This window comes from Heterocephalus glaber, unplaced genomic scaffold, assembly GCF_053883595.1.
Source record: "Heterocephalus glaber isolate CG9 unplaced genomic scaffold, H.glaber_assembly_v1.0 deba00001293, whole genome shotgun sequence".
Lineage (NCBI taxonomy): Eukaryota > Metazoa > Chordata > Mammalia > Rodentia > Bathyergidae > Heterocephalus > Heterocephalus glaber.
The window spans coordinates 56,906-73,515 of NW_028258243.1; the positions used below are offsets into that span (position 1 = coordinate 56,906).

Below are 16,610 nucleotides of genomic sequence, written 5' to 3' on the forward strand. Positions count from 1 at the left end.
AAAAAAAGAGAAAAGAAAGAAACAATAGGTTGGATGAGCACAGCAACAGCCTGAACCACCTATGCAGACAGAGTATAGATGGGCAGGGCGTTTCCCAAATACTTAGAACACAATGATGAGTGATTTAACAGAATTAATGGCCCAGCAAGTTTAAGAGAAGGTTTTCAACCTAATTAGAAAGCCAAGTCCCTCTTTTAATATTTCCTTGATTTCTGCTACACTGAGGAAAACAGGTTTTAAAAAAGGTGGGGGGTATATCCCCAAGGGGGCCATCGAAATTATCTTGTGAGCAAACAGCAACAAGAATATCCATTGCCAGTCACGGTGCTAGGTGGGAGACATTTGATAAAAACGAGACAGACACTGCCCTTCTCTAGCATTGTTTCTCAGGAAAGACAAAAAAGAATTTGAAATTCTCTAAGGGAGTGGTGATACTAGATAAAAGAAAAAGGGTTATATTACCCAAAATCTATGGTATCAGATCAGGAAGAGCATCCTCAGTAAAAGCCCTTGAAACTAAAGTTTGAATTATGTATATAATTCAAAATAATAATTTTGAATTATAATTCCTAATAATAATTTTGAATTATAATTCCTGTTATTTAGGAAAAAATCAGCAAGAAATAATATTACAGGTAAAGAGAAACACATATTTTCAGGCCTAGTGTTGAAAAACAATATGATTTTAAGAAAGTGAAAGCAGTTTAGCAATTAGAATATAAAATGGAAAGAGCACGGAATAGTTTTATAAATTACTTCTCCAAGACTAACCCTGCCAAAGAGGTGAGTCCTTTTCTACACTCTGAATTCTGGGTGGCCTGGTGAAGCAGGTTCTGCGGGAGACCTGTAGCAGGAGCCTCAAGGGGCATCGTGACTGCCATCTTCACTCTTTTTTTTTTTCATTAAGTTTATCGGTACATTTTAGGTATACAATATGCTGACATTCATATTGGGAATACGCACCTTTACATGACACATCTTGGTTCTTATTTTCGCCTTCCCCTGCCCTCCCTTCAACCTCTCCCTATTTACAAAGACTTTGTTTCTGTTTTTTCCTTTTCTTATATTTATTCCTTTCCCTTCTTTCCTTTCCCCTACCCCTCCCTCTTCCCCTTCCCCTCTGGACATTTTCTTCCTGTTTCACATTACGTATTATATATTTTGATCCTTATTTACACTTTCAGTTTCTCACACCAGAGAAACTATTCGGTATTTACTCATGTGTCCTATTTATTTCACTTAAGAGAATCACCTCAATGTGCCATCTTCACTCTTTTTTGGGTTTTATTTTGATCTGAAGAGACAGGATCTCACTATTTTGCCTAGGCTGGCCCTAACCTCCTCAGCTCAAGTGATCCTGCAGCCTCAGCCTCCAGAGTAGCTGGGACAATAGGTGTACACCACTGCACCTGGATCATTTTCACTCTTTTGAAATGTTGCTTTGAGGGCTGGGGATTTAGCTCAGTGGTTCAGGCACCTGCCTTGCAAGTGCAAGGTCCTGAGTTCGATCCCCAGTACCAAAAAAAAAAGAAATGTTGCTTTGAGATCACCAAATGTGAAACCAGCCACTGGAAGAAACGTAATCATATGGAAGAGCAGCCCTGTACTCGAAAAGAGAGCCAGCACCAAAGGTCAGACACAGGAGGGAGCCACAGTGGAACTTCTGGCTCAGCCATCATCCAAATAAACAGACCAGGTGAGTGTTCCCAGGTGAAATCAGGTCAAGAGCTATCTTGCCAACCAACTCCCAAAATCATAAGGAATGAAAAATCATTACTTTTTTTTAAACACCACTGAGCTTTGTAGGCTTTATTAGGCAGCAGATGAAAAAAGGCCAGATCATATGGGTCTGAATGAAGGATTCTGACCTTCATTCTGAAATCAATGGAGAAGCAAGAAAGGGTTTAAGAACAAAGCAACTAATTCTTAAGAGTTACACATAGTGCCTAGCCCAGTGAGCTTTCAAAGACCCTAGAGATATAACGAACGTGGAGGAAGGGAACTTACTACAAGACACAAAGGAAAAATAGTAGAATAAAAACTCATAGTGTTTCTCTAGTCGTCTGCAATTCATCGCAGACTAACTTCAAATCAACTCTCATGTATTTGCACATTATATTTCAGGAAGAAGGTAGGTATATTTCTTTTTTTTTGTATTAAATTCTTTTATTGGTACATTGTAGGTATACAACATGATTACATTTCTCATTGGGAATTGTACCTTTACATAATGTATCTTGGTTCTTTTTTCCCCATTCCTAGCCCTCCCTTCACACCCTCCACCCTTCCCTATTTACAAAGACTTTATTTCCATTTTTTCCATTTCTCATCATTTTTTCTTTTCCCTTCGCCTGTGCCTCCCACTATCCCTACCCCTTTGGACCTTTTATTCCTATTTTACATTATCGACTATTCATTCTAATAATTGGTACATTTTAGGTATACACTATAATGACATTCATCATTGGAAATTTGCACCTTTACATAGTCTCTCTTGGTTCTTATTTTTCACCCTTTCCCAGCCCTCCCTTCAACCCCTCCATTCCTCCCACAAAGATTTTGTTCCTATTTTTCCATTTTCTCATATTAATCCCATTCCCTTCTATCCTTTTCCCTAGCCCTCCCGCTTCCTTCCCCTTTGCTCCTTTTCCTCCTATTTCACATTACCTGTTATACATTGAGTCCTTATTTACACTTTCAGTTTCTCACACCAGAGAAACTATTCGGTATTTACACATGTGTGTTCTATTGATTTCACTTAAGAGTATTGCCTCAATCTGCATCCACTTAGATATAAATGTCTCTAATTTCTCATTTTTTATGGCTGAGTAGTACTCCATTTTATAAAAAAAACCACATTTTCTTGATCCAGTCTCCAGTTGATGGGCATTTGGGCTGTTTCCAAGTTTGAGCTATTACAAACTGCGCTGCTATGAACATGGGTGCACATATATCACTGTGGTATGATTCTTTTAATTCTTTGGGGAACATACCCAGCAAGGGAATAGCGGGGTCAAACGGGATTTCCAGTCCTAGTTCTTTGAGGTATCTCCATACTGATTTCCACAGTGGTTGCACCAGTCTACATTCCCACCAGCAGTGGAGCAGGGTTCCTCTTTCCCCACAGCCCCACCAGCATTTGTTATTGGTTGATTTCATGATAGCAGCCATTCTTTCTGGAGTGAAGTGGAATCTCAGCATTGTTTTCATTTGCATCTCTCGACTGACCAGTGATGTTGAACATTTTTTCATGTATTTATTTGCTATTTCTACTTCTTTGTCCGAGAAATGTCTGTTCATTTCAGATGCCCATTTTTGGATTGGGTCTTTAAATTTGGGAGGTCTGATCTTTTTAAGTTCTTTATAGATTCGAGATAGTAGACCTTTGTCTGAGGAAGAGCAGGTGAAGATTTTTTCCCACATTGTGGGTTGTCTCTTCACACTGCTGGTGGTTTCTCTTGCTGTGCAGAAGCCTTTTAATAAGAAGAGATCCCATTTGTTGATTGTTTGTGCTACTTCACGGGCAACTGAGGTTTTGTTCATAAAATCTTTTCCTACACCGATGTCTTCAAGGGTTCTACCTAACCTCTGTTCCAACTGGTTCAGAGTTTCTATTTTAATATTTAGATCTTTAATCCATTTCCATTTTAGTTTAGTGCATGGTGAGAGATACAGGTCTAGTTTTAATCTTTGGCAAGTTGAAACCCAATTTTTCCAGCACCATTTATTAAAGAGGCTATCTTTCCTCCAGTGAGGGTGTTTGGCTCCTTTGTCAAAGATGAGATGGCTGAGTGTGTCTGGCGTTGTTTCTGCATCTTCTAATCTGTTCCACTGGTCCTCAAGCCTGTTTCTTTGCCAGTACCATGCTGTTTTTAACACAGTAGCTTTGTAGTAGAGTTGCAGGTTGGGGATTGTGATACCCCCTGCCATGTCTCTGTTACCTAGAATTGCTTTTGCTATTCTGGTTCTCTTCTTGTTCCAAATGAATTTTTGGATTGTTTTCTTGAGGTCTATGAAGTATGCTGCTGGGATCTCAATTGGAATTGCATTAAATCTATATAGCAGTTTTGGAAGTATGGCCATTTTCACTATATTAATCCTTCCTACCCAGGAGCAGGGGATGTCTGTCCATTTTCTGATATCATCTTCAATCTCTCTTTTCAGAGTGCCATAGTTTTCAGAGAAGAGGTCTTTGATTTCTTTCATTAGGATGATTCCTAGGTATTTCAGTTTTTTGGATGCTATTGTGAAAGGAATTAAGTGAAAGGAATTATTTGCCCTATTTCTCTCTCAGTGAGTCTGTCATTCGTGTAGAGGAAAGCTATTGATTTTTGTGTGTTGACCTTGTAACCAGCTACTTGACTGAATTTGGTTATTAAGTCTAGAAGACTTTTGGTGGAGTTCTTGGGGTCTTCTATATAGAGTATCATGTCATCTGCAAATAATGACCATTTGACTTCTTCATTACCTATGTTTATTCCTTTTATTTCTTTCTCTTGTCTAATTGCCGTGGCTAATGTTTCCAGAACTACATTGAACAACAGTGGTGATAGTGGACATCCTTGTCTTGTTCCTCATTTTAGTGTGAAGGATTTCAGTTTTTGACCATTTAGTATAATATGGCTGTTGGTTTTTCATAGATGGCTTCTATCAGTTTGAGGTAGAGACCATCTATTCCAGTTTTTGGTAGGGTTTTTATCGTAAATGTATGTTGGATTTTGTCAAATGCTTTTTCTGCATTTATGGAGATAATCATATGGTTTTTGTCCTTGGCTCTATTGATATAGTGTATTACATTAATTGATTTTCATATACTGAACCATCCCTGTATCCCTGGGATGAATCCCACTTGATCAGGGTGTATGATCTTCTTGATGATCTTCTGCATTCTGTTTGCCATTATCTTATTAAAGATTTTTGCATCTATGTTCATTAGTGAGATTGGCCTATAGTTCTCTTTTTCAGTTGGGTCTTTCTCTGCTTTGAGGATCAAGGTGATGCTTGCTTCCAGGAATGAATTTGGGAGTATTGCTTCCCTTTCAATTTCATTGAAGAGTTTAAACAGTAGTGGCAGCAGTTCCTCTCTAAATGTCTTGTAGAATTCAGCAGTGAAGCCATCAGGGCCTGGGTTTTTCTTAGTTGATAAGTTTTTAATTACATTTTCAATTTCATTGGTTGATATTGGGTTGTTCAGAATTTTTAGGTCTCCTTCGTTCAACTTTGGTAATTCATATGTATCTAGGAATCTGTCCATTTCTTCTGTGTTGTCCATCTTATTGGCGTATAGGTTCTGGAAGTAGGTATTGATGATCCTCTGGATTTCTGCTGGGTCTGTTGTCATTTCACCCTTTTCATTCCTAATTGCATGGATTTGGGCCTTTTCTTTCCTTTTTCTGATAAGGTTGACTAAAGGTTTGTCAATTTTGTTGATTCTTTCAAAGAACCCACTCTTGGCTTCATTGATTTTTTGTATCATTCTCTTAGTCTCCATTGCATTGATTTCTCCTCTGATCTTTATAATTTCCTCCCTTGTATGAGCTTTGGGGTTGTCCTGCTCTTCTTTTTCTAGAAGCTTGAGGTTCAGCATCAGGTTGTTTAATTGGGCTCGTTCTGTTTTCCTAATATGCGTATTCACTGCTATGAATTTCCCTCGTAAGACTGCTTTCATTGTGTCCCATAGATCCCGATATGTTGTATTGTCATTGTCATTTAATTGAAGGAACTGTCTGATTTCTTCTTTAATTTCCTCTGTGACCCACTGGTTATTCAGAAGTGTGTTGTTCAATTTCCCTGTGTTTATGAAATTTTTTGAGTTTCTTTTGCTATGGATCTCCCATTTCATCGCACTATGGTCTGATAATATACAGGGGATAACTTCAGTTCCTTTGCACTCACTTAAATATGTTCTATGTGTGAGTATGTGGTCTATTTTGGAGAATGACCCATGTGCAGCTGAGAAGAATGTGTATTCTGATCTTGTGGGGTGGAAGACTCTGTAAACATCTGTTAAGTTCATTTGTTCAAGAGTTCGATTGAGTTCTAGTATTTCATTAGTTATTTTTTGTCTAGTTGATCTATCTATTTGTGACAGTGGGGTGTTGAGGTCCCCCACTACAATTGTATTAGTGCATATATGACTTTTCATGTCCGTTAGTATTTGTTTTATATAGTTGAGTGCACTAGTGTTTGGTGCATAGATATTTATGATTGTCATCTCTTCCTCTTGGATTCTTCCCTTTACAAGGATGTAGTGTCCTTCTTTGTCTCTCTTAATCAGTGTTGGTTTGAAATCTACTTGATCTGCCAAGAGAATAACTACTCCTGCTTTTTTTCAGGTTCCTGTCACAGAGAGTATTGTTTTCCACCCTTTAACTTTCAGTCTATGAGTTTCCTTTTGAATTAAGTGTGTTTCTTGTATGCAGCATATTGTTGGATTTTGCTTCTTGACCCATTCTGCCAGTCTATTTCTTTTGATTGGTGAATTGAGACCATTAACATTGATGGTTATAACTGAAACATATTGACTTGTCATTGCCATGACTTTTTCTTTTTGTTGGGTTCTCCCCCTTTACATTTAATTTCTTGTCATGCCAGATGGGTTCATTCTGCTTTGCTTCCTGGGGTTGTAATCCTCAATGTCTGTTCCTAGGCTATTGTTTAAAATTCTTTGGAGTGCTGGTTTGGTATTCACAAAGTTCCTAAGGTGCTCTTTGTCATGAAAGTATCTTATTTCCCCATCCATTTTGAAAGATAGTTTTGCAGGGTACATCAATCTGGGTTGGAGGTTGTTTTCTTTTAGGGCTTGGAATATGTCACTCCAAGCTCTTCTTGCCTTGATGGTTTGTGTTGAGAAGTCTGCTGTGATTCTGATGGCTTTCCTTTGTATGTGATTTGTTTCTTTTCTCTGACTGCTTGGAGAACTTTGTTCTTCTGTTGGGTTTCTGGAATCTTAACAATTATATGCCTATGTGTAGTTTTTTTTTAATCAAGGCTATTTGGAGTCCTATATGCCTCACTTATCTGTATGTCAAGCTCTTTTCCCCTGCTTGGGAAGTTTTCTGCCATTATTTCTGCGAAGAGATTTTTTATGTCATCTCTACTCTCTCCTGTTTCTTCATTGAGCCCAATCAGTCTTAATGTTATTTTTCTTTGCATCATCTAGCAGCTGCTGGATTGATTTCTCATCTTCCCTTATAATTTTGAAGCAATTTTTCTTTTCCTGGTCACTAACTGCAATCTTATCCTCTATATCTGAAATTCTGTCCTCACATTGGCTCATCCTGCTGTGTAGACTTTCAGTGGAGTTTTTCATGTCCTGGAAATCTATTTGCATCTGTTTTATGGATTCCATTTGTTTCTTATGTTGGGATTCCATCACGTTCCTCAGCTCCTCTCTAGATTTATTAATCATGTCTTGCACTAAGGGTACAATTTCTCCTGTTATCTGAGAAATTATTTCTGATTTCATTTTTTCCAGACCCCCTTTTGTTGCCAGTTCAGTGGGTCCAGGTGGTTGAGTATCAGAGTGTTCCATCTCATTTCCCTTTGGGGTTGCTGTAGGTGATCTGGAAGTCTGGTTTTGAGACTTATTTACATGTTTTCTCATTTCGACTGGGGCGGGGGGCTGTCAGCACCTGCACGGATTACCTCCTCTGAGGTGGGTGAGGTGGGACAGGGGCCAGGAGCAGCGGTAGGGATGGTAACCCAAAAGGCCTTTCCTGTGGGCTGGGAGCAGCCAGAGGGATGGTGGCCGGGAAACCCCTTCTTCTGGACCAGGAGCAGTGGGATGGTGGCTCAGAAGCCCCTCCCTATGGGCTGGGAGCAGTGGGAGGGATGGTGGCCCGGAAGCCCCTTCCTCTGGGCCAGGAGTAGTGAGACAGAAGGTGGCCCCAAAGCCCTTTCCTCTGGGCTGGGAGCAGCAGGAGGGATGGTGACCAGGAAACCCCTTCCTCTGGACCAGGAGCAGTGGGACACTGGCTCAGATGCCTCTCCCTCTGGGCCGGGAACAGTGGGACTCAGTACCTTGGTCTGGTGGTCTGGTGTCCTCTGTGCCTTTGTAATGTGGAGTCGGGTGTCTGCCTGTCTGCAGTGGCGTGATTCGGTGTCTTCCGCGTGACTCAGGACCTTGGTAGGGCGTGCACAGACCTGCCTGTCTGCAGTGGGCTGATTCGGAGTGTTCCGTGGGACTGGGGACCTCGGTAGGGTGTGGGCAGACTTACCTGTCTGCAGCGGGGTGACTCGGCGTCTTCCATGTCTAACTTCACCTTTTTAAGTGGTTGCTTGAAAATGTAGAATCACATGCGTGCCTCCCATTGCACGGCCATTGGACAAGGCTGTCCTGGAGCTGTGCGGAGACCAGGTATATTTCTATTTATTTGGTGAGTCATGGAGAAGGGACTTTCCGAAGTACTTCGTACCTTGACCATTTTAAATGCAAAGAAGAGAACAGATAGAAGGGCCCAGATGTGAGGTCAGTAAGAAAACAGACAAAAAGACTTACAACACCAAGGTGCTTGATCCAACTAGTACAGCAGAGAAGAAAAGACATTTGCCTTCTCAGCCAAAAATAGAGAAAACTCAGCAAAATTCTACTCATTTTTTAATCTCTATATATAGTATCATTTTTTTTTTTACTGATAAGCAAGTATGTGCACCTTACCAAAAGCAAAGGCTACACAATTGTGACACTGCCATAAGAGACTCTGATGGGGAAGGTAAAAGAGGAAGAGGCTTTTATTCTGGAATCTAAATCCAAGCAAAGTGTTGCTGCTCAAAACCTCAAAGCACTGTGACAAGAACGGGAGCCTGACAGTAACCTTAACACTGGTGCCACCGCTCTGCATTCTGAGTGGCAGTGCATACTGATCTCCCTCCCCAGCTGGCTCACCAGGAAACTGCTTAAAAGCCAGCTTTTTCCTGCAGGACTCAACCAGCTTGCTGACAAGGAGAGGAGGTTGTCTCTGGGGCTGAGGGCACGCCCCTGGCCAGGCTGTGTACAGTGCATGTGTGTTTCCTGTATGGCTTGCTTTGGGTTAGCACAATCGCAACCAACTGTGTGCCTCCTTGGACACCGAGAATTTTTAAAGTTATATTTTATTTTATTTATTTTATTTTTACCACCAATTTAATAAACTTCTGACAAACATTAGAGTCAATGCAGAGAGTGATATAAGATAAAAAGAATGGGAAAGAATTAATGAAATTATATCAAAATTAAGCAAGATTTTACCTGAGGCATGTTATTGTGCTACATGATTTTAGCTCAGAACGTTATAAAAAGGTAGAATCAGGCTACCACTCCATTTATTAAACAACAAAATATGAAAATTCACATATTTTAAAAAATTCATTTAGTTGTTAAAAGCAGCTGCCAGAATCAAGAGAATAGTACACTATTAAGGAATAAACATTTGCCCAGATATCCTGGCCTTAAGAAATATATTTCACATTATATGACAAAATGACAATCCTTAATATAAACATAGAAAGAAGAAAAACTTCAAGCTACTAACAATTTTCTTCAATTAGCTAAGCTACAAATAAGAATAGAGATTTCTTAAGAAATAAAGACCTTGATCAGCGGACAAGAACAATGTCTTTCAATTTCGCAAAGCTAACTAAAACATACCTTGGGAGATTTGAGTGCACTTCTTTCAGGGCCTTCACACGAAGCTCGGGTCCAGCTGACCTGCTCAAGGTGACTCAAACACGACACACAGGCTGTGGGAGGACAAGGTGGCCAATCTCTGAATGCTCTCTTCGGGCTTAATGTGACACAGTTAAAACGACAACCTCACCACCAGTCAGGCACCTGAGGAGCTGGACACCTTTTCTTCAGTGAGACAGACAGTGTTTAGAGTCCAGCCCACACCTCTTTGATGTCAGACCCTTATAATGAACACGGATGGCCTGTGTTCACTACTTCAGGCCTGAAGATGCGCTTGCTCTGTGGTGCAGCCAATGATACACAGTGTACTTACAGTCTTCTGAGACCCTATCCCTGGAAAGGTTTCGTCGAGAAGCAGGCAGCGCACCCGGAAGGAAGTCCTCGGAGAGAAAAGACCAAGGTGCAGCTGCCAGGGCAATAAGCTCTGATGTTTCTAAGTGAGGATGCAACACGATAGGTCAACAGCAGGAGCCTGCCCCTGAGGCGCTACCCCGTCCTGGTCAGCTCACTGATTCAGGACACCCTGGGCCAGCACAGTGAACACGAGTGCTTCTTCCGTGACACTTTCAAAGCGGCTGTGCCATGACTGCACACCTACGGGGAGACAGGAGCAAGTCTGCTCTACCCCCAAGTAGCACAGGTCACAAGCTGCATGAGCTACTCAGATCACCAGGTAGACAGGAGGCAAGCTCTCTGAGGGCTCCACAGCTTGCCTCAGACACGAGGAGCTGTCTGTTTCTCTCTCTTCATCTTTTTGTTCAGGCCTGGAGAATAAACCCAGGGCTTCTCACTGAGCTGCGTCTTAGTTGCCTTTTCACATTCATTCATTCATTCATTCATTCATTCATTTATTGAGACAAAGCTTCCCCAAGTTAAGTGGCCAGGCTGGGCCCAAAATTGCCATCCTCCTACCCTGGCCCTGAAGAGTGTGGGGATTACAGGGAGGCCGCACTGTGCTCAGCTTCATTCCTTATGTTTAAATCACCTTTCGCGACTTTTGCAAGTTTCTGTATTTCTATCAATACGGGCAGAAAAACCAATTTAGCCATACACATAATCCTTATTATGAAAAAAATGCAAATCAAAATTTACCAACATGATCATTGCTTCGTATTCTTTCATGTTTATACTGTGAAGGGGGAAAAAATCACTAACAAGGCTTAATTCTGGAGAAAGTACAAAAGGCTAATCATTCGTACACAGACTGAATAATATAAAGTATCTCAAAGAAACTGTTAAACGGACGTAAAGAGGGTTCATTTCTGTAAGTTCTGAGAAAATATTTCAAAGGTGACTGTTAAAGTGCGGGTCATCAAAATCATAAAGTAGAAGCAACATGGGCTATGTACTATAACAAGTTCTAATGCTGTATGCTCAGCCTCTCTGAACTTCCCTGGAACATGTCACCTGCACTTAGAACCACATGAGATAGGGAAGGGGGACGACTGGGGAGTTGAAAGGCTTAAGCAATCAGTACGGAGAAGCTTGGGTCTGATGAGGAAGTGAAGGTGATGTTCTCGTGTTCTTTTAATGTTAGCGAGCACACTATGGGTACTCGATAAATGGTTGTTCATAATACACTAAGTTTCTAGATCATATTATAGTCTACAGAGATCAAGGAATAGAAAAAGAAAAAAATCTTAAGCGAGCAAAATGAAAAAAAAAAAGAAGAATGTTGGAATATCAGTGTAGCAGGGGCTGCGAGTTGCCTCCTTTGTCCTACCCTTTGGCTCTTGGTCACAGAACTCTGACATTCTTGTCACTGATGTGCCAGGAGCTAGGCAGAACACATTTCTAGGAGAGAAACCCCAAAGTACCAGAGTGACGTGACGCTCAGGAGGCAGCCCTCCAGTCTCCTCATTCCAAACAAATCAGAATTCATAGGAAAGCCACAGGAAGAACAGCCTCTCAGAGAACTTACTACACCAGCCTTCCACAAAAAAATCAGGGGCTTCTGCAGTTGACTCAGGGTGCTCTCACAAGTGCTACAGATTGGGTGGTCTGCAACCAACACAAACTTACAACTCGACTCGGGGTTCCGGAGCCTGGAAGTCAAGCACAGTCCATCCTGCTGAGGGCCCTCTTCCAGGCTGCTAACTGCTATCTTCCCACTGTATCTCCCGGTAGAAAAGACTGGAAAGGTGCTCTCTGGTGCCTTTTTCACACGGCACTGATCCTAATCCTGAAGCTCTACTCCTATGATCTGATTACCTCCAAAGGCCACAAAGGCCCACCCATCCAGTATCACCAGAGTTAGGATTTCCACAGGTAAATGTGGACAGAACACCATCCATCAGGCTACAACAGGAGTCAAGTTACTCTATCACTGAGATGGTTTTCTCATCTTAAAAACTAAGAGCACTGGACTATTAAGAGACAAAGAAAATAACATAGCGAAGCAGTTACGACTTCCCAATCCACAGACAACTCACCATGTACAGACCAGGATTAAACCTGCTCCTGACACACACTTCAGGGGAAGATCTCTCCACCCTCACAAACCCTACCTTTCTTCTTATTCCAAATCCCAACCATTACAGAAACTAAAAAGCACTATACCTTTCTTGGAAAGTTGCACTATCTTTTAACTTTGCTCTACTTTCCTTACTTTCTCACCGTGGTGCTGAGGCACTGAAGGAAAAGCATCGCCTCTGTAAAGGAGACGGCCACTGCTCTTTCCCACCTGTCACTGACAGCCTCATCACGCAGCCCTTACTACCTAAACAGCACAGTGGGCAAGAAGGGCTACTTTTATGAATGGCTAATGTCACACCATCTGCATAAAGATGAAGCCACAGAAAGGTAATCCTGACTAGAATACTCAGATACCGAAACAAACAAACAAACAACAACCAACCTCCTCACTGAGAGTGACTATCACACACTGTGGCCAGATAGCAGCATGCAAGATCTGAAGTAGTCTATCTGTGCTCTGGAGAATTAGCATCTTCTAGCACTCAAACAGAACAGCTGATTGTTCCGAGGTTTAAATATAGTCCCCCTGGGCCCCAGCTCTATTTTCCTGGGGCCAGAAAATTACTTGTCATGATTCTAAGTCTAATATAAGCTGATTGGTTTTTCTTTTCTGTTATCATTATTAAATACAAGATCAAATTTATATATACTAATTATTGTCACTTTCTGATTTTATAGTAAAATATATGGAATACAAGCCAGAGCCTCACTTTTTCATACATAAAATGGGAATAACCAGCACATGCACTCAAAAGGATTATCACAAGGATCAAATTTTGTCTTGAGGATCAATGTTTGTAAAATGCTCACAAAAGTGCTGGCACACAGTAAATAGCAGCTAAGTACTTGTTAAATGAATACAAGTAATATTGCTCTGGGGACTGGTAGTACGGCCCAGAAGGCATGTGGCCCTGGGTTTGGATCCCAGCCCTAAAGAAAAAAAAAACAGCTCTCTTATTTTAAGTATAAATTATAATGTTTATGCTTGCATTCTTCAAGTCAAATAGGCTATACTTCTGTTTTTCTTTTGTTGAAAGACAGTACAGAAAGTCTTCTGAAATGTTCCTTTCTGTCTCTGAACTTTCTGTGCCTCGCAGAACACACACCTTGGGGAATAAACACTTCAGGAAATAATACTGTACTATATGAGATGCACTAGTGTGTGATTATGTATATTTAAATTCCAGTTTGTAATCACTATATGGATTTCACTACTGCTAGTCACGAATCTTCTCTTTCAAAGTGAAAAACAATGCTTTATAGGGGTATTCCCTGCTGAGAATATTCCTTAGAAAAGTAATATCCTCACATATTAAAGAAAAAGGTCAAATGAGTTTGGATAATACTTTATTTTGTATACCCTATGACAGAGCAAGTTTTAAGAAGATCTGCAATTATGGAAGTTATCAATTCTATAGAATTCAAAAACCCCAAGTTTATTTGTGAACCTAACACTTATTTCTTGCACTGCAAGAGATGAGTATTATATAGCATAAAGAATCATTGGCTAATTTTTTATTTTCTCAGATGAAGCAAAGTTGAATCCCAGGAAGAAACATTCCACTTGACTATATCTATAAATGTCTAACCCTATGCCAACCCCAAGGTAAGGCCCAGGAATCTTAGTTCAACTCCTCTGAACATCTTTGTTATTTCTCAGAAAAATTTAAGGAAGTACCCCTGAATGGCTTTTTGCCCCTTAGAACACATTAGTTAATAAGCAAGTTAGATAACAGAGATTGAACATACTATATGAATGCTAATAGCTTCCAGTGTCATGAAGAGTCCTTCAAATGTCATATCTCTGTGCAAGAAATTAGTTCTAGAAAAAATCCCCAGTTCACCAAGGAAATGGCTCTAAAAAAAAAAGTTTACATGCCTAAAATACTAGGTCCTTGTAGCTCTACAAAACAACGGAAAATGAGGGAAGGGAGAAATTCAACATTAGGAAAATGGTTAGGTAATAGAGTACCAATTTTACTGAATAGCATTAAAATGTATAACAGTTATATAACAGAATATTCATTATATAAAATTTACAGTCATTTATTCATTATAGTAGTATATTCATTTATAATACTGCTGGGGTGGGGAGCACAGAACATAAAATGGGCACTAAATTCTTCTTCATGCTCCAACACATTTGAAAAGCAACAGGCAAGTTGGAAATAGTCCCTGTGCTGTTAGGACAGAAGTGCTCCTGCGAGGCCACAACCAATCTGCTTGGGAAGCAGACTGTGAAATGCAGATACTCAGAACCAGGCACAGTGGGCCATGCATACCTGTAATTCCAGGTTCAAGCCCAGTCTAAGTAATTTAGCAAGACCCTGTCTCAAAATAGGTTTTTTTTGTTGTTGTTGTTGTTGTTGTTGTTGTTTTGGGTTTTTTTAAGGCTAGGGATGTAGCTTATTGTGAAGGTTTTGGGTTCAATCCCCAGTACCAGAAAATAATGTAGATTGGCTTCTGTCCCAGACATTCTGATTCTGAAGGCTTAAACTAAGTGTGCCCAGGAATCTGCATTTGTAATGACCACCCAGGAGAATGTGAGATCACTGATCTGTGGACAATATATTTCATTCCAGAAAAATCTACTGGGTGCTGAGTACCTGCAAGCCCTGTTGTAGGTGCTGGAGACAGGGAATGAGTAAAGTCACCACTGGGAGTGGCTTCAAAACCATTACAAAGGTAATCTTTTTTTTTTAATTCCTTAACATTAAAATACCATTTCTCAAATACAGTCAAGAAAATCCAGAATCAAAACTTCCCCACTTTCCCATGTATTTTTTACTTAAGAGAAAGAACATATCCAAGGGCTCTCCGGGTGCTCCTACCTGAACACTGGCCAGGTGGAATTAGCTGGCCTCAGCAGGGAGCACCTGAGGTGGCTCTGGGTCGGAGGCCCTACATTCCCTGCCCTTCCCGGAAGGCCAGACCTTGCAGGGAATCAAGGTCCTGACCGAAAACCAGGAAGGGCAGTGACAGAGAAGCAACAAACACGGTTACTTCACAGGGAATGCAAGCTAAAGAGCTTCTGGAAGCTGCAAATTCTCGTCTGTTTCTTACTGGGTGTTGACACTGGCCTGGGCCATTTGATGCCAGTTAGAATTTGCTTCCTTGACTTTTCTGCACTTCATCATTTATTTCCTGATTTGACAGGTTTGATATTAAAACCTTACTGCATCCTGTTTTAGTCTTTTTTTCTCCCCTTCTCTAGCCACAAATTTCAGCATACTTCTCCAAGTGAGCGAACAGGAGAGATAAGGGTGGCAATGGAATTCATCAGAGACTTAGGCAGCCACCAAAAGAGATCCACCCAGTCCTGTTTGTCTTGGCAGCAGCCAGCAATAAGCTGTTGGCTGTCATATGTCCACAGCAGGCCTTGCTGTTTTCAGTCATTTACATCCTGCAAATGGTATCCTGACTGCCCCCCATACATACACCCAGCAGTGTACCCCACCTATTCCAGGAGAGGCAGAGGACAGAAAACAACAAAAGGAAAGTGTACTATCCATGTGGAAGACAACACCTAAGCATTTCAGACATTAAAAATGTGATCATCTGTAGAGTACGAAGGTACAGGAAAAAGGTCGACAGTCGAAATTTATCCAGTGAATGTCTTTACACAGCACACTTTTTGAATAAAATCTAAACTGACAAAACAATAAAGAAGGCATGCAGTACCTAAAATGCTAAAACTAATGTGCTTTCTCAGGCGTTGTATATGAGTTAATTTTAATTTACAGCTAAAGAAAAATTGGTCTGTTTTATGTTTGATATCCTAAGGCCTATGGGCACTGGGAGTAACTAGTAAATAAATAACATTTTACGCCTATTGTTATGTAAACTAGTTCCTCAGCTCCTGTCTGCTATAGTCCCTAAAGGAAACAGAATCCTAACATTGCAAGAGAATTAGACCTAAAGCCTTACCTAGCAGTTCCTGAAAGCAAACAAACTGCTCCATAACAGGTCTCTGTTCTTTTATATTTATTATTTATAACTCTAAGGTTCAAATTCCTAAGACCAGAAATAGAACATCCAAGTTAGAATTATCCCCAACATACAACTTAGAGCCTAGAAAAATCACATAGGATGGACGTAAGGGGGAAGCAGAAAATAAATACAGTATTTCTCTACACTCTAAAGTAAGATAAGTTGCAAGGATGAAAATGTATTTGTATCTTAAAAATCATCCAAAGGGGGCCGAGGATTTAGCTCAGTGGTTTCGCCGCCTGCTGGCGCAAGCGCAAGGACCCAAGTTCAATCCCCAGTACCAAAAACAAACAAAAAAAATCATCCATGAATAGACTGAAGAAAGCTATATGAAAACTACTATGCTTTGTTCACATCAATACTAAACTGCCTATTTCTGATTAAACTCTTGAGGATTTCAAGCAAAAACTTTAATCAGCAGTAACTCTTTTTGGCAGTAATGGAGATGGACCCACAGCTTTGCACATCAAGGCAATGC

At 40.6% G+C, this 16,610-nt stretch overlaps 1 protein-coding gene across 2 annotated transcripts in view; it reads right to left on the bottom strand.

Annotated features, from left to right (window-relative positions):
• Positions 1 to 16,610, bottom strand: part of LOC147828114 (membrane-associated guanylate kinase, WW and PDZ domain-containing protein 1-like) — a 156,364-nt gene that overhangs the window by 56,899 nt on the left and 82,855 nt on the right. The window contains exons 2-3 of one of the 2 annotated variants that reach the window (XM_087211129.1): positions 9,629 to 9,720; positions 4,449 to 8,417 (exon numbers count right to left, since the gene is read on the bottom strand). The exons of the other annotated variant lie outside the window; for it this stretch is intronic. Coding sequence (XP_087067255.1) covers positions 8,295 to 8,417; positions 9,629 to 9,720 — 215 coding nt within the window. The 3' untranslated portion in view covers positions 4,449 to 8,294. Of the gene's footprint in view, positions 1 to 4,448; positions 8,418 to 9,628; positions 9,721 to 16,610 lie in introns of those variants that run through there. 2 annotated transcript variants of the gene reach the window in all.